Source organism: Eretmochelys imbricata, chromosome 1 (assembly GCF_965152235.1).
Source record: "Eretmochelys imbricata isolate rEreImb1 chromosome 1, rEreImb1.hap1, whole genome shotgun sequence".
Taxonomy (NCBI): Eukaryota; Metazoa; Chordata; order Testudines; family Cheloniidae; genus Eretmochelys; species Eretmochelys imbricata.
Window position 1 is genome coordinate 144,728,746 of NC_135572.1, and position 25,089 is coordinate 144,753,834.

At 40.9% G+C, this 25,089-nt stretch overlaps 1 protein-coding gene across 1 annotated transcript in view; it reads right to left on the reverse strand.

The window, feature by feature from the left end:
• Window positions 1-17,721, reverse strand: part of PCYT1B (phosphate cytidylyltransferase 1B, choline) — a 41,634-nt gene extending 23,913 nt beyond the window's left edge. Inside the window, exons 1-3 of the mRNA XM_077807201.1 lie at window positions 17,605-17,721; window positions 4,070-4,169; window positions 193-309 (exon numbers count right to left, since the gene is read on the reverse strand). Coding sequence (XP_077663327.1) covers window positions 193-309; window positions 4,070-4,169; window positions 17,605-17,721 — 334 coding nt within the window. The remainder of the gene's footprint in view (window positions 1-192; window positions 310-4,069; window positions 4,170-17,604) is intronic.
• Window positions 17,722-25,089: the final 7,368 nt, after the last annotated feature.

Genomic DNA, 25,089 nt, shown 5'->3' on the forward strand with positions numbered 1-25,089 from the left:
TATGACTTGACTCTTACTTTGTTTGACATCATTTTAAGTTGGACTATTTTTTTAAGGTGTAAAATACCATCAAAACGGGAAGTAGTGCTCAAAGTCAGAGTGTATAAACAGCTGCAGTTGAGAACGTGGCAATACTGCTCCTCTGCTACTGCATAATAGAGCCAAAAATCCAGTAAATAGATGTGTTCTTACCTCCTACTAATAAGTAGCTATTTGGGAAGAGAGTTTTGGCTTGCATAAGAGCTCTAGCATGGCCGGAGTGGAAGAGGTCAAATATCCCATCTGCATACACTCTAACTGGTCTGTCAACTGTGGGGAAAGAAACACAACAATGATTTTACTGGAGGATAGCTAATATGATGACAATTTTTAAAAAGGGCTCCAGAGGTGATTCCGGCAATTGCAGGTTGGTAAGTCTGACTTTAGTATCGGGCAAACTGGTTGAAACTATAGTAAAGAACAAAATTGTCAGATGCATAGCTGAACATAATTTGTTGGGGAAGAGTCAACATGATTTTTGTAAAGGGAAATCATGCCTCACCAATCTACTAGAATTCTTTGAGGGGATTGATAAGCATGTGGACAAGAGGGATCTAGTGGATATACAGTACTTAGATTTTCAGAAAGCCTTTGACAAGGTCCCTCACCAAAGGCTCTTAAGCAAAGTAAGCTGTCATGGGATAAGAGGGAAGGTCCTTTCATGGATTGGTAACTGGCTAAAAGATAGGAAACAAAGGGTAGGAATAAATGGTCAGTTTTCAGAGTGGAGAGAGGTAAATAGTGGTGTCCCCCAGGGATCTGTACTGGGACCAGGCCTATTCAACACATTCATAAATGATCTGGAAAAAGGGATAAACAGTGAGGTGGCAAAATTTGCAAATGACACAAAATAGCTCAAGTTAGTTAAGTCCCAGGCAGCCTGCGAAGAGCTACAAAAGGATCTCACAAAACGGCGTGTCTGGGCAACAAAATGACAGACGAAATTAAATGTTGATAGATGCAAAATAATTCACATTAGAAAACATAATCCCAACTATACATATAAAATGATGGGGTCTAAATTATCTGTTACCACTCAAAAAAGAGATCTTGAAGTCATTGTGAATAGTTCTCTGAAAACATCCACTTAATGTGTAGTGGCAGTCCGAAAAGTGAACAGAATGTTGGGAATCATTCAGAAAGGGATAGATAAGACAGAAAATATCACATTACCTCTATATAAATCCATGATATGCCCACATCTTGAATATTGCATGCAGATTGGAATTGGAAAAAGTTCAGAATAGGGCAAAAAAATGATTAGGGGTATGGAACAGCTTCCATATGAGGAGCGATTAATAACTAGGACTTTTCAGCTTGGAAAAGAGATGACTAAGGGGGGATATGATAGAGGAGTATAAAATCATGACTAGTGTGGAGAAAGTAAATAAGGAAGTGTTATATACTCCTTCTCATAATATAAGACCTAGGGGTCACCAAATTAAATTAATAGGCAGCAGGTTTAAAACAAACAAACGGAAGTATTTTTTCACACAATGCACAGTCAACCTGTGGAACTCCTTGCCAGAGGATGTTGTGAAGGCCAAGACTATAACAGGGTTCAAAAAATAGCTTGATAAGTTCATGGAGGATAGGTCCATAATGGCTATTAGCCAGGATGGGCAGGGACGGTGTCCCTAGACTCTGTTTGCCAGAAGCTGGGAATGGGCGACAGGGGATGGATCACTTGATGATTACCCAGAAGACAGGATAGTGGGCTAAATGGACCCAGTATGGCCATTCTTCTGTTCTTATGATTTTCAGCTTTAACAGGAGTTATGTGTAAATCCAGCTGATAAGTTTTGGCCTCTGGTAAGAATGCTGTGTTTTTGTTTTTTTTCTCCTCAGCTATGCAGAATTACAGTGGGTAAATTTAAAATGTTTAGTCTACTTACTCTTCTACATCCTTTGGAGGCTTCACAGGAGGCGACCAATCAGAGAGGGGCTGGGCTGGCCCATATAAGAAGGGCTGCAGAGCAGTTTTGGTTACTCCCTGGAGTTTGAGGAGGGAGGTAGACTGGCTGCCTTGGAGGCTGAAGGCAGTAAGCACCCTGGATAGAGCAGTGCTGCAGGCAGCGATCCAGGGATATAAAGGCAGCTGCTGGTGGGCCACAGGGATCTGCAGGCTGAGGCCCTGTGGCAAGGGCAAAGAGGGTGCTGTGGCCGTGGGGAAGTGGCCCAGGGAAATCTACTGAGGAGTAAGAGGGGGTGCCACAAGCAGTGGCCATCTACAGGATCCTTGGGCCGGGACCCGGAGTAGTGGGCGGGCATGAGTCCTTCCCCTGCCCTCACTTGCCACTGAGGAAGTGGCTAGACTAAGGGACTGTAACATTCCCCTGGAAGCGGGGAGTACAGAGTGCAGTGGCACAGCTGGAGGGCTCTGTCACGAAGATAATGCCCTGGTCCTGGGAGTGATGTGGGTCCCTGGAGCAGAAGTGACTGTGATGAGATGCCACCAGAAGAGGGAGCCCTGGCTAGTAGAGCTGATCCCCAGAACATCCAGCAGGCGGTGCCTCAGTGGTGAGTCCCATCCCATCAGAATCCTCTTTACTGTGTTCTCCCCAAGTTGGCCTCTTTATTATCCTCCCTTTTCCCTGAATTCTCACTTGGAAAAAAGGTCTTTTTCCTGTCTCACTCCCTTTGTGTCATTTCACTTTTTTCTCTGCTTCCTGCCTTTTTCTTTTCCTCAGCTTAATGCTGTACACACGTTTGTTTCCTCTTGCAGCTACACCTTTCCTTTTCCCTCAGACGCTTCTCCTTTCTGATTAACCTTTCTATCTTTCCTATTCTTATTGCCTCCTCCTGTTTGCTCCCTACGACCCATCTCTTCCTGAGCCCCACTCATCATGCCCTAGCACTGGGCTGCAGGCCTAAAGGGGTCACTGAGCATCATGCCTGGCCACTTTGCTACAGATAGGAAGTCCCTGTACAACTGAAAGACAAACAACTGGGGCTCTGAGCTCCAAAGCTGCTGCTGCAGTGCAGCAGAAAGGCAGGTCACGGCTCAGGATGACCATATCTCCCATGACTCAGGTGAAATGTGGAGAAAACCATGTTTCTTGGAAAACTCACCGGGAAGATGGGGATGCTTCCTCAAAGCAGGGTAACAGGCAGCTTTTTGGGGCCCCCTGTAAAACCATCAGCTGGGATCCTCCCCACCATCTGAAAGGTCCATGATCGAGAGTATTACCTACCCTAAACTCCTCTGCCATGATACCAGATTAGAGGGGAACAGGTGAAGTGTTTAACACTTGTGTTTGTATTATGTAGAAAAATAGTGGATCAACATTTCCATTTAGACAGGCGGAGGGAGGAACTTGTAATGTGGCCATCCAGGATCTCAATAAAGGGAAAGGCTCCCTGATTCCCTAGGGCTGTAATTCCTGTCAGTCATCATGAATCAGCTCATACCCCACACCATTTGGAACTGAAGAATGGGCGCCAAACATCAAACTATCATTGTGGGGGGCCCTGATGCTATAGTATGGCCTGCACTGCTGGCCTTGACTGTCATGGTAATGTCAGAAAGGAAAAAGTGATTTCTCACCACTATAGATACTCAGGCAGAGTACATATATACACTCATAAGCTGTGGTGCTGTCAGAGGAGATATATCACAGCTGTGATGCAGAGGCCATGAAGTGTGTTTCAAAATGTGAGGAAAACACTCATTTTAGCCAGTATCCCATATGATTTCGGTATCCAAATAACCTGTGTGTTGAGATTTGCTGAGTTACCTCTTATGTCCAAATCTCACTCCCCAGCATTTTTATACCTGTTGAGAAAGTAACCCTGTACATTTAATAACTACATTAAAGTGTGTGGGCTGTATCATTAAGAAACCATAAATATCCTTTTGTTACACCTCCCTGAGCCCCAAGGCAGCACACGCTGCTCCTCCTTCTCCCAAATGAAGAGTGCTATTGTAATAGTGAAATACTTTCACAGCTGAAAGGCCGTGTCTGTGGAAGCTGCTCTTAGTCCTGTTAATGCCGCTGTCGGCAAAGTCTTGATTAATTGGACGTCTCACCTGGTGTTCCCAGGCGGGCCTGAGAGATGGTTAGTTTCTCATGCGGGGCTTGGCACTGACAGCTTATTTCATCGGCAAATGGAGCAGGTGCAATCAGAGTCTGGAAGGCAATGGAGGGGTAGAGACAGAAAAAAAAATTACATGAGCAAATATCTAGTTCGTTCTTCAACTAGGAAGACAAACCTGAATCATTTCATTGTATGTCAGCAAGTCCTAACTGTGCATAATGATGGCTTGTTTCCTTTTTGAAATCACTCATGAGCTCACGCAATTTATACAAAAAGTGCCAATTAACCACTGAAGAGACTATGGTGTTTATAAAACACCTTGCAAACTAAACCTTGGTCTTATCAAGAAGCTCTAATGTTTTGGAAATGGTTCAGGAAAATAAACAATCTATCCACACACTGAATTCAGGTCTCTCTGGCTACAGGCCCAGAGTGTAAGAAGCTTAGTTCTTGGACTGTTGATTGTATGAGCTTTCTCTTTCCCTGGGCTATGTCTTGTGTACTGAGGAAATCCAAAACAATCAGCTGGCACAGTAGCTTGTCTGCTGGAAAACTCAATCAGGGTGAGTAGGGTTCCATTTTCCTTAGCATCTTTCCTGCAATTTTCAGATAAAACATCTACTTTTTGCTATTTATCATTTGTGAGCACGGGGTGGTTGTACTCAGATCAGTGTCCAAATGCCCAGGAGATAAAACACTCACATATATACTAGAAGTAACTGAAAAACTGATTAGACCCTAGGATTTTGGAAGACACTGACTGACCATCTCCTCACTAGCTTTTGAGTGGATTGGGCACAAACTCCACCCACTGACAGAAATTAGATATAAACTACCTGTGTTGAATTTTTCATCAAGCAAGGATCCTTGATACTTCATTTTATTATTTATAAAGGGCATAGAAAGCCAGGGCTGGACTAAGGTAGGAAATCCCAGTGAAATTCTGACTGATTTATCTGGAATTTCTTTCATTATTATTTTTTGTATTGAAGTAATACTTAGATACCCTGAGATCAGAGCCCCATTTTATTAGATGGGGCTATATATACATATAATAAGAGAGAGTGCTTGAAGAGTTTATTCTTGAAAAGTACAAGAAAGACAAAGGGTGGGAGAAATGAGGTGGTATATCCCTATTTTACAGATAGGAACCTCCTGATGCAGCGAGAGATTAAATATTTTGTCAGGAAGTTGTCAGCAATTATAACCTCTGGTATTATATGCCTTGCACCTTGTGATTTGATATGGGGGGGAAATACCATTTGCTTGTTAGTTTTGAAATCTCCATTAGTTGAAAGTAGTAATCAATTAACAATAAAAAGGTTTTCTCCTTTGTCAAATGCAAATACATCCCCTATTAGTCTTTGGGATTTCATGGCCTTGCATCATCTGTCTTGTTTTATTGTTCTTTGGAAGAGACTGAATGGAGCACACTAAGTTGTCCTATCTGTTATTTGAGCACTCATCATTGGCCATAACAAAGTATTTCTTGCCCTTTATTTACATTTTTCAATACTTAGAAGACTGCTGTGTCATTTAGTGGGCATTTCTCAGCAATGCTAGAACACTGTGTCTGACTCCTTTTACCAAAAATTGCCCACTTATCTCATTTATTTTCTTGGAATGGCTGATATGGTTTCAAGTTGATGACTAACTTTGCTCTTAATTTAGGCCATTCCTATAAATATTATTTTTTCTTGATGATGAATCTCCATACTTGACAGGCACTTGCAATGGGACCCTTTGTTTCTTGAGCTGAGAGGGTGGTTTCCACTTTACATAAAAGTGAACTCTAGGATTTGTTTGTAGCCTATCTTGGTTGGGATTCACCACCAATATTGCTTTTATAAAACTCTCATCACTCCTACAGATTTAAAAAATCTCATGTACTGCAGTGAAGCAGCCCTACTTTCACTGATGCCTTCATCATGTTAAATGTAACTGCCAAAATTAAAAATAAAATATGGGAAAATCAAACTTTCTGTTTGGGTTCTGTGGAAGGGAATCCTGTTCAACTAGCTGCCTACATAGCACACTGCACACTCGTTTCTTTATTTTCTAATCACTGTCTTTTTGCTTCTGTCTCCGTGATTGTTGAGTGCTAAACTGCCTTTTTATCTCCAAGCAATGTCAAGTTACACAACATCCCACACAGGCTGCTTCATACTGGGATAAAGAGGAAGGGAGGAATGTTAAAACAATAATGGCCATGGTCTGAGGCCTGCAACTGGTAATCACATCCTAGCTAGGTACAGGCTGTTTCCTGGAAGATTATTTGAAGAAAATAGGTCTGGTTTGCAGCAAGAGATTTTTTATTTCTTTATTTATTTTTTGCGAGTCAGAGTAAACCTTTTACCCATATACATGTCTTTTTCAATACTGAGCAGCTTTTTCTCTCAGCCCCTACTAAAGCCAAGGACATCCTGTTTTAGCTTCCCACTAGCCTGGGTCTTGTTAGAAAAGGTCTTGCCAATTCTTTTCTTACCATGTGCCCTCTTGACCTTCAGACATTAAAACAGACAGTAATTAGGGACAAGAGACTAAAATCAGGAATATGTCAAGGAGGAACACGCATTCAGAAATGCATAAAAATGTGCTTCTAGATCAAACAGAATACAAAGAAGACTCTCAATTGGTACCTGAGGCTGTGTCATTGAATCTAAACTAGGAAAAACTTTCGCTGAACCGAGTCACTTTTGAAAATGGAACTTGGCCATCCAAGTTACTTAGCCCTGAGAGGAGCAAATTGGAATGCCGAAATACCTTTAAAAATCTGGGCATAAGTGCCCAATTTAGCCCTTGGCTATAGTAGTTGTAAAAACAATATGAAATCATCCTGACAACACTGAAATTCCCGCTCCATTCTAACCAGCTTGAAAACTGTTTCAGCTATACTGGAGCCATAGTATAGACCAGGCTTGGGTGGCCTGAACTGTTTTTATTGAATTGGTTTCAAAATCACCTTAAACCAGTTCAGCAAAATCAGTGGTTTTGAAATCACGTGAGTATAAATGGTTCAGGCCACCCAACCCTATAGCTCCAATTAGTTTTTAAAATGGTTAGAATTTGTGGGGAAATCTCCCTGGTGTACACAAGCCATCTCTCTTTAGCCTGAAGATCCCTGTGTACCAGCTGAGCAGTGGATCTAATTTTGCATGCTGTCTCCCGGCCTATCAAATTTGGGTGTGGAGGATCTGGCATGATGATTGGTTTGAGATCCACATTACCACTGCACCTGGTTTCTGTCCATTCAAATAAGTAATTTCTAAGGCAGTGTTTCCCAAACTTGTTCTGCCGCTTGTGCAGGGGAAAGCCCCTGGTGGGCCTGGCTGGATTGTTTACCTGCCATGTCCACAGGTTTGGCTGATCACGGCTCTCACTGGCCGCAGTTTGCCGCTCCAGGCCAATTGGGACTGCAGGAAGTGGTGCGGGCCGAGGGACGTACCGGCCGCCGCTTCCCGCAGCCCCCATTGGCCAGGCACAGCGAACTGCGGCCAGTGGGAGCCGCGATCCGCTGAACCTGCGGATGCGGCAGGTAAACAAACCGGCTGGGCCCACCAGGGGCTTTCCCTGCACAAGCAGCAGAACAAGTTTGGGAAACACTACTCTAAGATACCCATGTGTTCTTGGCTCAAATCACTAGCTGTGGCTGACAACACAGATCAGATTATTTAGTTTCTTTTTATTTGAGTGTACAAAGAATGTTGCAATAACAGGGCTTGCTTGCTTGCTATGTCCCCACCAAGGAAATATCTCTCTCCATCCATTTGCCAGCATATTATATTTCAAAGAAATTTGCCAACCAGGACACTGAAGGTAACTCTTTTCTCCCCATTTATCCACCTGTGCCAGTGACTTCAGAAAAACACTGAGCCAGAGAAAATGTAAACAAATAATATTTTAGTTCAAAAACAAGAGTACTAATGAACAGTGTGGTTAATTCTGCCATGGTGGCATCTACCTGGATATAGTTATCCAGGAACTGCCTTCTGTTTCTGGTGCAATTCCCATGCCTGAAATTTGCAGTGAGAGGGTTGCAGAATATAGCCTGGCTCCTTATTTTTCTTTCATCTGTCTCTTCATGTTTTATGCCTTGATTGTTAAACCCTAGCTGATTTACTGTTGAAAAGGACACAGGTGAACAGAGACAATTTGGAGGCAATAATTTATAGAAAATTTTGGAACTGACTTCCTCATTTCCCCCCCCCCACCCCAAAAAAAAGAGAATAGTTTTTATAAAGGGTTTGAGTTACCTTCATCTGACTCTATGTGCTAGCGAAGAATTCAAATGTCTCCAAAGGGGAGGAAAAATCATCAGAACTCTTGCCAGGAGAAGCCCCCAGTCCGGATTACTTCCTTAAACCAGTAAGAATAGACCTGTAGGCCCAGCTTTCCCCTTTTTGCCAGGGAAACTCTCCTAGAAAGTTTCCCTGATCTCAGATTATGAAGCGTTTGCTGAGATTTCTCCAATTCTCTAAATAAACTCATTCAATACAGTGAAACTGGTAGAGCTATACAAGGAGGAATTTGGCTTGTGCATTCTAAATCAGATGGCTGTCCAACAATTATTAAAGGCACACTGTCTAAATATATTTTACAAAGTGCTGTTACTTGTAACCCCTACAATTTCTGTAACTTTATGAGAATGGGGTGGGGAACTGATGTAAGGAGCTCTCTCCCCTTCCATCTATTGAAAAACTGAGACAGAAGATCTGAGGAGCAGATTATATTTGCACAGATGCACCTACTTTGTGTAGGTGATCAGCAGAGAGACCTACTTTAAAAAATGATCAATTTTGGCTGCTTTGGGTTAAAATGTACTTTAATTTTGGGTGCAGAGGTAATGAAATGTTGATCCTTACTGTATAATGAAAGGGCAGCAGAACTGTCCTTAGCCTGCCCTAACTGATGGGGGTTACCCTAAGTTTACCTCATTTGCTAAGCAGGGGGTAAGGATGCCAAATCCAAGTGAAAGTCAGAGGGCGTGGAGACAGGGGTTTCTACCTAGTGGTGTGACCTCTTTTTAAGGAGCCCTAGATATCATTTGATCCTCCCTCTCCAGTGTTTAAAAATAGACTCCATTGAGAGTCCTTATTTCTGCTCAGTAATCACTACCACTGAAATCATTCAGCAGGTCTAGGGGCCTGAACATTAGACCTGGTTTGTGGACAGTGTCGTGGTGAAAAGCAACACAGCGGATTCAGCATCAAGTGAGGTTCCCCACTACCCAGTGAAATCACTAAGAAGTGGGCTAAGTGGTGGTTAGCATTCTAGCATTGCGGCTAGAGGCAGTGAGCAGTGTAAGTGGCAAGCGGAAGCAGCGGTGAGGAGTGGCAGGGATGACAGCGGCAGGGGTCACCCGTGGCAACGCAGGCATCGCTCAACCATTCCCCTCCCTTCAGGGGTGGGAGGTGAAGCTGTATCAATGCACCACTGGATTCTGGGACTTTGCTGACTTCACACAACAAACCGTGAGTGGGTGCAGTGGAGGGAAAGGGGAGTGGCATGCTAATGGCCATTTGTCCATTGGACTTTCACGCTGCACGGTGGAAAACTGAGCAAAGGACACTGCCCAAGATACCGTGGAGGCAGGTGTTTACTTGTAGTTTGCATGCTTTTGAATCACTGTGGTGTTTTTCCAAAGTAATACTGTGTTCCCTCTCTCTTGTAATAAGTTTTCTTTTGTTGTGCACACCCTCAGCGCTTGTGAGCAGGGAAGTCTTGCCTCTTAGTGTATGTCTACCCAGCATTTCAAAACCCACAGCTGTGAGTCTCAGAGCCTAGGTCTACAAATTCGGGTTTGTGCTACGGCATTAAAAAAAGCTGTATAGGCATTTGGGCTTGGCCTCTGAGGCCCAGAGAGGTGGATAGATTTCAGAGCTCCAGCCCCAGCTGCAATGTCTACAGTGCTGTTTTTAGTGCCATAGTGTGAGCCCTGTGAGCCTGAGCCAGTAGTTCTGGCCTCTGAGACTCATTCCTGCAGATTTTAAAACGCAGTGTAGACATTCCCCTGGATGCCTCTACGGGTGGTGATTAGTTTTCCCAGTTTTCTGAGTGGGGATTCAAGCTGGTTCTGGTTTATATTGTTAAGAGGAACATTATAAAAATGTTAAGAGGAACTGTAGATCTTGAACTCGGCCCTTTTTGCTGCCACCACCACCTTGGAGGTTTTCAGTTGGTTTACTTGATATGTTTGACAGCACTTAGTGTACAGTCAGTTTCATTATATCCCTTAGAACAGGGGTGGGTTGGGTTTGTTTGTGTGGGTCTTTCACACAGCAACAAGGGAGAGAAAACATTTTTGAAAATAGGAAAATGTTGTAAAACCACAGAATTAGCAGGAGGATTCAGGGACAATACTTTACACTACTTTTATCTCATTTTTTAACTCCCTACATTTCATGTTGACAGTCTCTTAAAAGCAGAGAGAGACTTTAGACCAGTTCCAAACTGAACACTGATTTCAATGGAACTAATCCCATGTATATAGACTACTCATGTAAGGACTTGTAGCACTGGACCCATAGTTTGCAAACAGTGACTACAAATCAGGAACATGAAAATCTGAGGGGGAAAATTTAAAGCAGTTTTCAACATGTTTGTTAAGAATAAAATACTACCAAAAATCTTATAAGTAACTGAAGAATGAGAAATATACACATGCTGGGTCTATAAAACATTAGGCCTAAAATATGAGCATTCCTTGCAGATGAAGAATCTCTTAAGGCAGCGGTTCTCAAACTTTAGCAACCCAAGGACCCCCACTTTGATTTAAAATTTTTCACGGACCCCCAGGCTCCACCTCCACACCACCCCTTCCCCCAAGGTCCCACCCCTGCTCCTCCTCTTCCCGCTCCTCCCTTTTCCCTCCTGTACCCCAACTCTTTCCACCCCTCCCCCAAGTACCCCCATCCCCACTCCTCCTCCTTCCTCCCAGTGCCTCCTGCATGCCACTGAACAGCTGTTCAGCGGTGTGCAGGAGGCACTGGGAGGGAGGGGGGGAGTTGATCAGTGGGGCCCATGGACCCCAGTTTGAGAAACACTGCCTTAAGGACTATCTAGGTCTGCCTCTGGGTAGTCAAGGAATGCCTCTTGAAGGACCAGGTGTTCAGGGAGTGAATTTTTACTCCCGGGGATAGGTGTCTGATTTAAGATTCTTTTTTGCATCTATTATTTCATGATATTACCTCACAATTATAAATTAAAACTATATTACCAGTAACCATGACCCAGCTGAGGTGTATTACACTGCAGTTACAACTTAACTGCCCCTTTATCTCTGTGTACCTCCAGGTAAAGATTCTGCAAGTGGAATTTAGTTAAAAGTTCTGTTGATGATGCATGAACCAAAAGAGAATCCAGCTCATTCTCACAGATTTCTATTGACTCTGCAGTGCCAATATGAATAAAGAGTAATTCGGAATAATCTATTTATATTTTTAATAATATTTTTAAAAAATTCATCCAATTTGCAAACAATCCAGACAGGCTTTTTCCCAAGTACTATCTGGGTTCATCCTCCCATAAAGTCATGTTATGCATTACTAATCTTTGTGTAATAATTATTGACTGACTAATAATCACAAGATGCAAGTATAAGTTTCAGAAAGAAAGGAACAATGCAGAAAATTCTTCCCATCATTTTACAAAAGCACATGGTGATATGTATAGATTCATAGCTTTTTAGGCCAAAAGAGATCATTATGATCTAGTCTAACCTGCATTTCAAGAAGTGGTTTCTGCATCAAACCCATAGGCTCTAGCTCAAACAGAAATTATCTTTTAGAAAGTATGATATATTTTAGAGGTATGTTGGGTCCCAAACTCAAACAAAGCACAAGTGAAAGAACCAAATATGTACCAAACATCAGGTACACAAGATGGAAACAGGCACAGTTCTGCAATTCAACACTGCCTCGGTACAGACAAGCATTTCATGGGAGTTAGCCACCAACACAGATCCACAAAAGAACAACCCAAGAACAATTCTTTCATCAACCTAGCAGCATCTACTTCTGGTCTTAGGTTGGCTTACTTACATCACACGGGGCATGAAGTTTTTCATAGCCCTGATCAATGTAGTTAAGCCGACCTAACTTTATAGCGTAGACCAACCCTTAGTTTTGGCAAACCTTTGTATATAGAGCTGGCTGTGTTGGTGGTTTCTATATATGTATTTCTGACAAATGTGAATAGTTCTTAGCTTCTTCCTATGGGTTTTTTCTGCTTTAGTATTTTTTATGTAGTAAATGCCTTGCTTTTGTTGTCTAGTTACAGTAGCCTTTTTACTCATCTTCCTTTAGGCTGTGATATAGACATTCACAATAACTGAAAAAAATATTGTTTGAGAAATAGACAATGTTCAACTGAAACAGCAAGTTCCAAATAGCATAACACACATACATGTGAGCAAGAAATACAATACATTCTATAGTATATAATATTCGCACCAGTTCTCCTATGCTGTGTGTGACTCTTGTAATGACATCTCAGTAGTTCTATATATCTGATAAATGATGCAACATCTTGTTGCCAACATAATTTAGATATGTAGCAATGGTGTGACTCTTAGTGAAGTGAAAGGCAAATCACACTTTAATTTTTGGTGGTGATGTGCTGCAGGCAAAGAAAAAATATTTAAAACGTGTGCCAAAGAAAGTCATGGACATACAAAGGAAGGCCAGATTTGACATCCTTTTTAAATTTTTGGTCCAAAACAGCCAGAATTCATGAATACTAGTTTCGGGTCCAAATACAGTACACACCTTCTGCAGGGCTAAGATCACCTACATTTAGTCAAACCATGTCTCTTTTAAGCTTCAGGCACAGCCTTATTACTCAGTCATCTGTTCTAATGCTTCTTTTCCATGACAGCTGTACCTCAGCATAGATCCAAATTGAAGAAGCGCTGATGGCAGGCTCCCTAAATCACACCACATTGTGGAAAAACAAAAGGATGGCTGGTTTTGTAACTATAATAAAGCCCTTTATATCTATAATGTTACTAACTATAAAAGTTAAAATCATATGCATTTGTTGAGGAGTTTACTTGTGTGAACTGGTAAGACTATCTGAAATACTTCTAGAGCTGTTATGTATGAAGCATCCTGAATCACTGTTTAAATATCAAATCAGACAAAAAGGAAAAAAAGTCAGAGATCAAAATATTGAAAGTCAAGGCCAATACAATTTTTAGATATAGCTTCTTCAAATTTCATACTTAGTCACATCAGTGGGGAATAATCTCTGCAGCCATTATAGCTCTAGTTTAAACCATTATTATAGCTTCACTGAGTGAGACTAATATATACTAATCTTTCTCATCTACTCTTAACTGAAATGTTAGCATTTTTCAAAACTCCTGAATAATTTCACCAACACAACTAGCATATTTTAAAAAAAATACTGTAAAAATTATTAAAGCCCCTAAGATTAAAAATTTCAAAAGTTTCTAAGTGACTTGAGAACCTAAGTCCTCTTTTCTAAAGAAACTGAAGGCATTTAGGAACCTAAGTCTCATTGAAAGTTAATGGGACTTAGGCTCCCAAGTCATGTAGGTGCTTTTGAAAATTTTACTCCTAGAGACTTATTTTGGAAGGAAGAGACATACAGTATGAGTAAAGAAAACTCCCACTGCACTTCAGTGAAAGGTCAAACCAAGTGGTAGTCCTTCAGGATTGTTTTCAGGTAAGTTTCTATGTGTATTGTTTTTTAACTTCAGAACTGTAATTATAAATTGCCATTGCTTCTTTTTGTTACAGACACTGTCTGGGATTGTCTCCAACCCCACCCGGGAGCATGTGAATTGTCATTATTATTTAATATTTAGGTTGTGGTAATTCCCACTGGGTGATAGATGCTTTCCAAACCCGGATAAAGACACAGGCCCTGTTCCTGCAAGGAACCAGGAGCTATCCACAGGGAATTAATTGCAGAATCAAGCCCAAGACTGCATCATCATAAACAAACTAAATAGGTTCAAACTGCTGCATCTTCCAAATTAACTCCCTCCCTCCCCCTTTGATCTTCTCTATTCCACATGCCTCTGCTTCCTAGCTAAACTAAGAGCTTGCCTATACTGTGGATTTTTAGCCACCTGAGGCTAAAGGTCACTGAAGGTGTGTGAAGAACGGAGCTATTAATTGGCACGCAGATGCATGAAAATAGGGAACACAGAGTAGGAGAATTAGAGGGAAGGATGGAGCAGGGAGTATCTACTTCAATATGAATTCTTAGTGGAGCCTCTGACTGACTTTTTTTTTAGTTCAAAAATCCCAGACAGCATCTGCAAAAAAAAGAAAGTCATGGCAATTTAAATAAACAGTCCTACCTATAGGAAAACCTCATATTTCAATACACATTGAAACTTACCTGAAAACTGACTTCAGTATCTCCTGCTTTCCTCATTCACTGAAGGACACAGAAGTTTCCTTTAGTCCTACTGTGACACTTCCTGCCAAGATGGCAGCCTCCATGACATAAAGTCAGAGGGATTGACTGACTGAAAAAGAAATATTTACATTGTGACAGATATTAATTAAAATATTTGCTGTTTTGGGGTATCAAATAAACAATTCTTTTTTTAATTAAAAACCCAATAACAGTAAATATCTACAATACAAAATATCTATTTATGAAGTCTACTAACTCCAATTCCTTCTGTGAAAATATGTATTGACCTATGAAAGTTTCATTATTAATTAGTGGACACTTTCTTCAACCATTTCATGTTTTTTTATCTAATTTTGAATTATATGTATATTTAGATTTAAACAGTAGTTTTTTTTAAAAAAACCTGCCTATACAAAGAGTTCTGGGTGCCCTGACTATTCATTACTCTCACACCAACATAATGACCATCCAGCAGCATGAAAAAAATAATTTGAAAATAACACAAACTCAGCTCACTAATATTACATAATCGCCTGATAGCAAATTAAAATACAGTGTAATAAAATTATAGTAAAGTTCTTTTAATTAGGACTCCCCAGTGGACAGCCTTGTATCCCGGTTAAGTGGCTGTCCTAGTTAATGGTCCAACTCAACTCCTATTGACATCTTAGGAGTTGGTTCAGCAACTAAGAGAAGAGGCTATTTAAAAAATTCTGAAAAGACTTAAAATGAAATCCAGTACTGGACTGACTAAGAATAATGGACTAGATCCTCAGCTGATGTAGTGGCATAGTTCCATAGTTTTCAATGGAGCTATGCTGACTTACACCAGATAAGGATCTGGTCGCATATACACTACTTTCCATGTTTAGTTGATCTTTATTAGTTCTTTTAATCTTTATCATTTTTGTACATAAAGAACAAAGCTTAGAAATTCAAGCCTTTTATTACTCTAAGTTCCATTTAACCCTTCTGGGCATTGGCTATCAATATTTCCCCTTTAAGACACACTTTTGCCAAAAGAGTTCTGATTAAGCAGCAGTCAGGACCATTCACTATCATGTGGATAGTGGATTGTATTCTTAAATATTCAGGACTATTAGGTAGACTATATTGTATTCTTAAATATTCTGACTTTTCCTCTATTTCAACATTGGCACATTTATTTCAGCAAGTATGGAGGTAAGGTAGATATGCAGTCCCACAATCTCATCTTGGAAGTATGAGTTTTCCATAAATCTTTATTCCAAGTGTCTCTATTGTCATTACTGATTTATTAATAATCATGAAGCTCTAAAACAGATCATTATGAGTTCCTGTTTTACTATGTACTCTGGTTACCACCTTCATTTCCATAGGAATTCTACTGGAATGACATACTGTAAATACCTGCTTCACACTGACATTTCGTCCTTTAAATTCTTTTTATGTGACAGGATAGAAGGGATATAATATATTCAAAAGGGTTGTATTATGTGTAAGAAAAACCTTAACAAACAGCATTAGTAAACACAGTGCAGTACAAACATTTTTTTAAAAAAACCCACCCAAAGCCTTTCCATTTATAAATTAACAGGTTTTATTTTTAAAAGTTGTTAGTTCATTATAAGAAGAGCTAGTGGAAAATGTTAATTTAGGCCAACTCCAGCAACTGTTGCTATTTGTCAGAACAGTATAATATTTGAAATATAGTGTTAAATGTAATTATTGAAGTTGGATTCTTTAAAATTGTTTTAATTAAGGTTGTGATTTAATTCTGGTGGTAAATGATCTCATTTCCAGTGCTAAACTATTGCATAAGTCATACAGTGTCACACCTTACTGATATCCATTTCTTGGGCTTCTTTCATATATATCATCATTATCCGGGCCTTGTGGTAACACATATAGGGAAAGGTTAACAATTACCCTTGTCAAGAATAATAAACCAGACAGTCTTATATGCGGAACAACAATAAAAACATTCCAAATGTAAGAAAGATTAGCATATGAAAATACACAGCTCTAGGATGTTTGCACTTAGGATGCAGCACCCTGAATGGAGCCTGTGCTTGTTTGACTGTGAAGTGGCCTGGTCTGCCTGAATGAGCCTTTTGTCACCTTCAGTCAAAAACTAACAACTTGTTTAATTATTACACACCTTCCCAGCCCCACAAAATCCCGTTTCTCCACACTGCACCTTCAAACAGCACTCTTTTAATCAATTGGCAAGCTCCCCTCTCAGATATAAAGGATGGGTGGCATTTACCATAATTTAGAGTGCTAAATTCCATTAGAAGCCTGTCCTCCAAAGTTCTTCATGACTTTAGAAAAGCAGCAAGTAACACTTCATTATCTTGTCTTATTTGTTAAAAAGCTGAATCCTGCCTGATGCAGAATGAACCTGCAGAACGCTGGGAGTGAAACTGAATAGTGATGGTGGACGAGGGTTGAATTCAATACATCAGACATACAGGGATAAAGGAATGCTCTACCGTATATGCAGCCGGCTTCTTTGAATGCACTGTTGTCATACACTAATTAAGACCTGCAGCTCTTCTTTTAATGCAGCTTTCCCGAGTCACATGCTTTCCATACCCTGAAGTGAAATCATGGATGCGTACACTGGCAATCTCATTAGAACCTTTTAGAAATGTGGGTGATCTTGCCATATCATTCCGTCCCCTGGCCCCCCATGCATCCTTAATTCACTGTCTTTTATTTAGGGATATGGCAATTCTGCTTATCTGTCATTTTATTTCCCAAAGTCAGCACAAAGACAAAGAACAAGCAAGGATACAATGAACAGCTTGCTGTAAATCTGAACCTAAAAAGGCTAAAGAAAAATGCCATTTTTACATTTTCTGACAGGTTTTGTTATAGAAAGAGACCTGCCATAACAGAATATTAACCTCTTCCTCACAGACAAAAATACAATAATCCTATATCGTCTGTATTTTTTCCACAGCTGGTACAATAGTTTTTTGTAATCCAAGTTCTCCCAGTGCAGACCCTAAACACAATCAATTGAGATAGATTAGGCTGCAGCTGAATTCATATTTACATGTTAAATCTTTGAACAATTGATTCCTTTACATTCTAATAAGGCAAAGAGCTCTTGGGTGACAAATACATGCATCCTTTGTCTTTACTTACCAACCGAGGCTGAGGGCATGTGTGTTCTATCTCCTCCATGGTTTCTGAAAGAAGCTCATTAGAGAGGGATTTTGGGATACCTGTTTCTGACTCAGCATCGGTGGTGAGCACTGGCATGGCCAGTGAATGTTTGTTTTTCTCCGCGATGCCCTCTCTGCTGTTCTCTTCACAGACAGATAATGTTTTTCTTTGTCATGTAATTGCCTCCCGCACCCCCTCACCTTTCTTTTCTCTCCCTTCCCTTGAGGAATTAAAGGTTTTTCTTTCAAGGAGAAGTGAAGAGGAAAGGCCTCAGTTTATCACTATGACAACCAGCCAGCAACAGAGCAGCTGGTGTGGGATACAGTATTCTCATTTGCATGATGTCTTCTGGTTGGTTCCTGTCACCATAGTACCACTCCATCTGATTTATGTGCTGTATTGATATTAGATGATACACACAGCACCAGAACTTATGGGAGGAGGGGTTGTTTAGCACTATAAGACTTTGTTAATGTGAACAAACACAGTTGCACTCTACATATCAGACAACCCCCCCTTCCCAAGATACATATTAAAATTCTCTCAAATTATACCCCCCTCTGGCATGATTAATAGAGAAAGGTACTCATTTTTTGCATGTAACCAAGCTTTAATTAGTATTGCACTCTGCTGGAGATTTATAGACAAAAACTGAGGACCACATTTTTATATATGGGGGACTAAGATGCATGTGCAAAAAAAGTGTGCATTTATTGCACATACAAAACACATACTTGCAGGCACAATTATAAATTGTTACATACAGATACCAGATATGCATGTAAAAGCTTATTCTAGAGTCTAGGTGATTCCTTAAGTCCTGGCTGAGACACAATGGTAAGGTGATGTAGTGAAGCTTGCATTGCTACTGTCCATGCACAGGGTGTAAAACTGGGAGTCAGCCAACTGGCCTGACTCTGCCATTAGCCTCCTATGTGACAGGGACAAGTCACCTAACCTACATCTGCTTTGATTTTCACGATAAAGTGGGATAATAATACTTTACTTTGAGATCCTTTACTTTATTTCACTATAACAGTGCAAAGTATTATTTTTCTAAATTGAAATCACAAGGCAATTAACAGCTTGATATATCTGTTAACTAAAGATCAATGACCTATGCAGCATTCTGTGTTGCAGAGGATGTGTTCTACTGACATGGTAATGCTGTTTATAAAGAGAGTCTTAATTTACCCAGTCTTATATGGCTTTGCTGTTCTTTCTTGACTTGTGTCTTTGTGTTTCTTTGGTGCTGAAGGGACAGCTCCTCCAAGTGGAAACTTTACTTGTGGCATCAATTGGTGAAAAATAGATATAGAGAGGGACTGGTTATCCGGCCCAGTTCATGCTAACACTTACCGTATTGCACTGTTCTTAATACTCTATTTCCAGTGTCTTCAATGGCTTTGTCCACTGGTGATTGATTATTGATAGAGCTCCATTTTTGCGATGCTTTGTGGGAGCGCAAACAAAGACCAACTACTACTATTTTTACCACCATGTTATCTAGACCTGCTCATCTAGCCACAGCCACTCACGCTAGTAAGCACTGCACACAGTTGTAAATGTTTGAAGGCTTGGTCCCTAGCACACCACTAAAATCTACAATGCTATGTTTTACTAAAGGGACTTGAGAGTTGGACTTTCAAGGTAGCTTGAAAGCAAAAATCTACTGCCCTTCTTTTTTGACATTTTGGAGGGAAAACAGTCAACTCATATCTCTTACATAATTTCAGACTCGGGTACCTCTCCAAAGTCAAATGACTCAGAATACAAATTCTTATCTGTGTTACAGTCCAAACCCCCGGATGGACTTAGTACACAGAGAGAATGAGAAATCTGAGAAACTGTGAGTGGCTTGTCCTTCATTGAGTTAGTCATGGAGCCAGTAGTAGAATCTTTGATTAACATGTTTATTTGCTTCTCCCCTTGATGGAATGTATTTCCTTGTAGTTCCTGACACTTGTACTTAGACCATTTATAAGGATGTATTGAATATGATGATACTGGCATTTATTATCCATTGTAGCAAGGTGAATTGGCCTTCCCCGACATAGACAGGGAGGAACCACTTCCCGTCCCCTAGTGGGTGAAGCCATGCTGGGCCTGCCCCTTGTGCTGGAAGCGGAGGGCGGAACAGGAATTATAAGAGGACAGGCCTCCTACTCAGTTGAGGGAGAGCCAGTGACGGAGTCAGACGCTGGTCCCTTGCTGTTGGCCCGTGAACCAGGGACTGAACTGTATCAACTCTGCTTCTGGAGGAACACGAGGAGGAACTGCCATCTGGCGAATACCCCAAGGAGCTGCTGGAATTGCCAGATGCCGAGTACCCCAAGGAGCCCGAGTGCCTGTGAGGAATGAAGCCCTATGACTAGGTAGGGGAAGGAAGTAGCCCAGGGAAACCAGACATTAGTCCGGTTGTGTTTGCTGAAGCTACAGTCAGCATGTTTTTTGGCAGGATCCCCGCTAACCCAGTGGTGGGATTTCCCGCCACTGTTAGGGCCCGGGGCTGGAACCTGGTAGAGTAGGGTGGGCCCAGAACCCTCTACCCCCTGCTGCCAAACCCACCCCTCAGATGGCAGCCTCCCACCTTAGGCCGCATGGCCTGCAATTGTTTGCTGTCTACCCCAGCCAGGGAGTTCGGCCATAGATTGCTTCTTCTCTGCCCTACCCAGGGGGCTTGAGCCTAACTGTTTACTGTCTGCCACAATCTACTTTTTCTCTGCCCCAGATGTGGAGCTGGGCCACAGACTGCTTCTGCTCTGCTCCAGCCAGAGGGCTTGAGCTTAGCTGTGTTTGCTGCCTGGCCCAGCCAGAGGGCTGGCTATAGACTCCTTACTGATTTACAGTGCTAATCCCCTGTTGATTGGCCCTCAGCCGTTAAGTGGCGTAGTGAGGCATAGTGGCCTCCCTCTGATGCAGACAGGGAAGAACCGCTCCAAGCCCCGACATCCATAGTTGTAGATTTCTTTCCTGCTTTGATGTATATACTTTTTTATAAAAGACAGCAGGCGGACACAGGGGTTAATAATGTATTCTTTTTCTTTAAAATGTCTTCACCTTATGTGGAAAAGTCTTATCATTATATATGCTTGTAGTTTTTGGTAATAAAAATTGCTATTTTGATGTAAAGGAAATTTATATAGTATTCAACAAAAAGTATTTGTGTTCTAGATACACAGAAAGTGGCACAGTTTTAGGAATTAGACCTTTGATCCAAAATATGCCCTCAGCCCAAAATATAACCAAATATTTTTACCACAGCGAAATATGAATTAAATCTCTAATCTCCAGTGAATAGGGTAGGAATCTGGACAGTGTCTTCTTAGGAATTGACTTGTTCTTTAGTCATCCTGTACGGCCATTTTATGACACATAGGTTATGGGTTTTCACTACTGATATACCAGATTTTCTCAGACTTGTTGTACATAGCAGTAATGTCAGGATAACTTTGAGTTGATGCTTTTGTAATGAAGAAAATACATTGGTTGGCTTGAAATGTAATAGGCTGAAAGATGTGGCTTTCAGTAGCACTTAGCCACTGTGGCTACTTTTAACTTTTATTTAAAAAATAATTTGAAGATTTTGTTGCTCCAATTCAAGCTTAATAAAGGAAAAATAGAAATTAGAGTGAGCTGACACCATGATGAACTATAAGAGAACCATGACTCAAAACTGTTCTTCATAAATAGGCAGCTTTATTTAAAATGTCATATCAGACATGGCACAGGCTGTAGAGAAGAGGAACTCTTCAAAAGAGAAGGGGAGGTGTGGATGAAGACGAGGAGATGAGACATGGGAATGTAAACCAGTGAAAATGCAAAAAGAGAGTACAAGGGAGAGACTGGATTGGGGAAAGAATAGAGAAAACACATAAAAAAGAGGCAAACTCTGAATAAGGCAAAACATGTTTTGTTTTGTTTTTTGTTTGGGGTTTTTTGTTTTTGATGTCACTAAACCCCCTTGCTGAATCTTTTCTCTTGTAATTAAGTTGCCTATCATTTATTTTCCTATATATACAGGACTCAAAACACTATTAAAGACATTCTCAGGGGAAATAATTATAAACATGATTAATAAAGCACCATGACCTTCATTTGTTACTCATTTCCTTAAGAAACAAATGCAGTGCTTTTTAGGGTAATACTCACCCAGATATGGAAAGTAAATGCAGGGTCCTTCACATCATGCAGTGGGGCTGAGTAAGGTGGGGACTTGGGCAGAGTGTTGACATAAAGCAGTCCTCTGCAAACTTTTCCAGGCATGCCAGTTCTTAAAAGACCAGTGTGGAGAGAATAACTGGCAGAGGCGGGAGTACCACTCGATGTCTACTCAGCTGGACCCAGTGGTCCAAACCCCTCTCCATCAGGGAGTACAGAGGGGACGTAGCTATTCTTCCAACTCATTGGCTTTGTGTGAGTTGGCAATGTAAATTTCTTCCCATCCTTTTCACTCTCCTCTTTAGTTAATTGTGCAAAGTCCATTACTCTAGCATTGTGCAGGGAAGGGTGAATTATACCCTTATTTCATTTAAGGTCTGCATGTTAAATCTTGTCCACATTCTGATTTAGTAAGTTTACAGTACAGCTATTTTTTCATCTGATGGTAGCATTAAAGAATAATGGTTCTCTCTTGCAGTAATACTACAGCCTATCTAAACTATACCAATGATGCAAGATGGAAGTGGAATATCCTCTTGCTGCTGCTCATTGTATATCCCGGTCTGGGGAAAAAGTCTTGATTAAAATCTTTTGTCATTTGCCTGAACAGAAAAAGTAATTAATAAACATATGTTGCCCTTTAATAAAGGCTTTTATTATGGATTAGGGTTCTATAGAAATATGATAGGGTTCTTTAGAAAGTATTCTAAAATATATAGAATTGTATACAGCATGATATCCTTTCTATAGGCTTTTTGAGTCATTCTACAGAAGGGATACAATTTTCTATAAATTCTCTAGACTTAAAGGCCCTGTGAAAAGGTTACCAAATTAACTTCTGTCAGATTTTTCTATAAACATTTCATCCAAAGATTTACATAGGGTTTATAAGCATTATTTAAGCCTCATAAAACACTGAAGTAGGTAATGCTATACCAATTTTACATATTGATAATGGTCTTGATCCCAAAAAGCATTTAAGCATGTGCATACATTTGCTCATGTGAGTAATCCTATTTACTGCACGGGGGCCAGACTGAGAGACAGTAGTTAATGCCCCAATCCAGGACAGAACTTATGCACATGCTTGCTTTTAATCATGTGTTTTAGTGCTGTCCTCAACATGATGCTTTAGTGAATTGGGTTCTGACTGATTTGCTTGAGGTCACAAAACAAAGTGATTTTCTCACAGACCTTAGTTCTAACCCTTGGACAACAAAGGTGGCATTTTCATTATTTAAAAATAATAATATGACCTAAAGTGAGAAGTCAGGAAATTCCAAGTTAAGAGAAACTCACATCCTGGGGGAAGAAAGGGAACAACAGTAAAGGTAGAATAGCAGTCTTCTATGAGTTAGTGAGTTTTGTTTGTTACCACTTGGATATCATTTTTAATGGAGATTCGGTAGTCCATATTTTTGGGTTCTTGTTTTACATACTCATGTTTATGGCTTTTGAGATATATTACATATTTTAAAATGTGAGTCTACTCTGGAAAGTAATGTAAAAACAGCACCTGCCTACTCAACAGATTTGCCTCTGAGTCATATCTGCTGACTGTAGTGACAAAATAAGATTTTTATGTCTTTTTACTCCTGCTAGCTCTGTACAGCTAGCACAGCAAGGAGAGTGAGTTGGATTCTATTCCTTCTTTTGCATCAACAACAGGGCCACTGATCAATTTCCAGTCATTTGCCCTAGTACAATCCCACTGGACTCAGTGTGTGTGACAAAACGTGTGTGTATATAAATAAAGTTTGCTTATTTTCCAGTGTTCCTATTTATCTGAAAACATATTTTTAAATGCACAGTTGAACTAGGTATGGTCAGAAGGCACAAAGCCTGTAAGATTTAATTTACTTCTAATTAACAATTTAAATTTATAGGCATATACACTTTGTACAAATAACTTTATCGCAAGGTGAATTATCACAAGGTCATAAACTCCTGAAAACAGGGGCTTTTAATAGCGGCCCTGATACACATTTTGAAGAAGTTACATGAAGATCTTTGCTATGGTAAGGGGTCATGCACTCTGCGTTTTTTGCGGGCCAGACTCACTGCACACACCAGGGGCTCTTCGCTTCCTCTCTACTCCCACCCACCCCATAAACACACAAGCTCTGATGTGCCATTTTCCCATTCCCCAATATTTAAGTAACTCAGTGCTACTCCCCACCCCTTCCCCCAGGCCAAGGTTCTGTGTGCCCCCTATTCCCCTTTTCCCCTCATACCAGGAGCTCTGTGTTCCTCCATTCTTCCCTTTCTCCCTCATATCCCATTTTGTCCAATGTACCAGGTCCCCCAGTCTCCCCCTGCCAGGGGTTCTGTGTGACCCTATTTCCCACTTTCCTCCATATCCCCCATTACCTCTTCCACCACAGCAAAGTTTCCCAATCTGCCCCTGCCAGTGGTTGTGTGTGCTGCCCATTACTCTTTCCCCCATATGAGGGTTCCTCATTCTTCCATCCCCATGGCTCTGTGTGCATGTCCTTCCACTCAGGTCAGGATTCCCCAATCTCCCCCTCACCATGCCAGGAGCTCTGTGTGCCCCCATTCCCCCTACTGCAGAGTTCCCCCATTCTACCCATGCCAAGGGATCTGCGTGTATCCCCATTTCCCCTTCCTCCATACCACGGTCCCAAAGTCACCAGCCAGGATGTGTGTGTGTGCCCACTCCCCCTGTACCAGGATCCCATATTCTCCCTCCCCCATGCTAGGGCTTCTCCATGTATCCCTATTCCCCCCTTTCCAACTCCCCCCCCCCCCAAGGGGATTGGACTGTATATGCACTGCTTTTGTAAACTAATTTGGAACAAAATTCCAGTTGATGAGCAATTATAGTGGATTTCCTCCCGAGAGGATAACAGTTTGAATCTTACACTTGCACTTCTTTCAGATACATAAATAGCTGACCAATTAGTGTTAAGACCAAGTAGACCTACCATTTCTGTCATTAGCTGAGTGGCTGGCTTGATTCTCTTTTCTGATTTTAAAAGCAGGTTTTAACTTATCTGTTGTCAAGGAAGGACAGATTGCCAACCAAACACTTCTGCAGTCAGACTCATCTGTTGAATGCACAGGGATGAGACTATGAAGCATTTTGATGAACTCAGCTAGCTATTAATAGGCTATTTTCTCTGTAGAACCAAAGACATGGGTACAAATTATATACACACGTACAACTGCCACTTTGGCTTCAGAATTTGGCCCCAAGTTAATACTAGAGTTGCACACCAGAAATTTACAACACAGCATTTCAACATTTCCAAAATTGGAGGCCTTAAGAAGAGTTAAATTAGA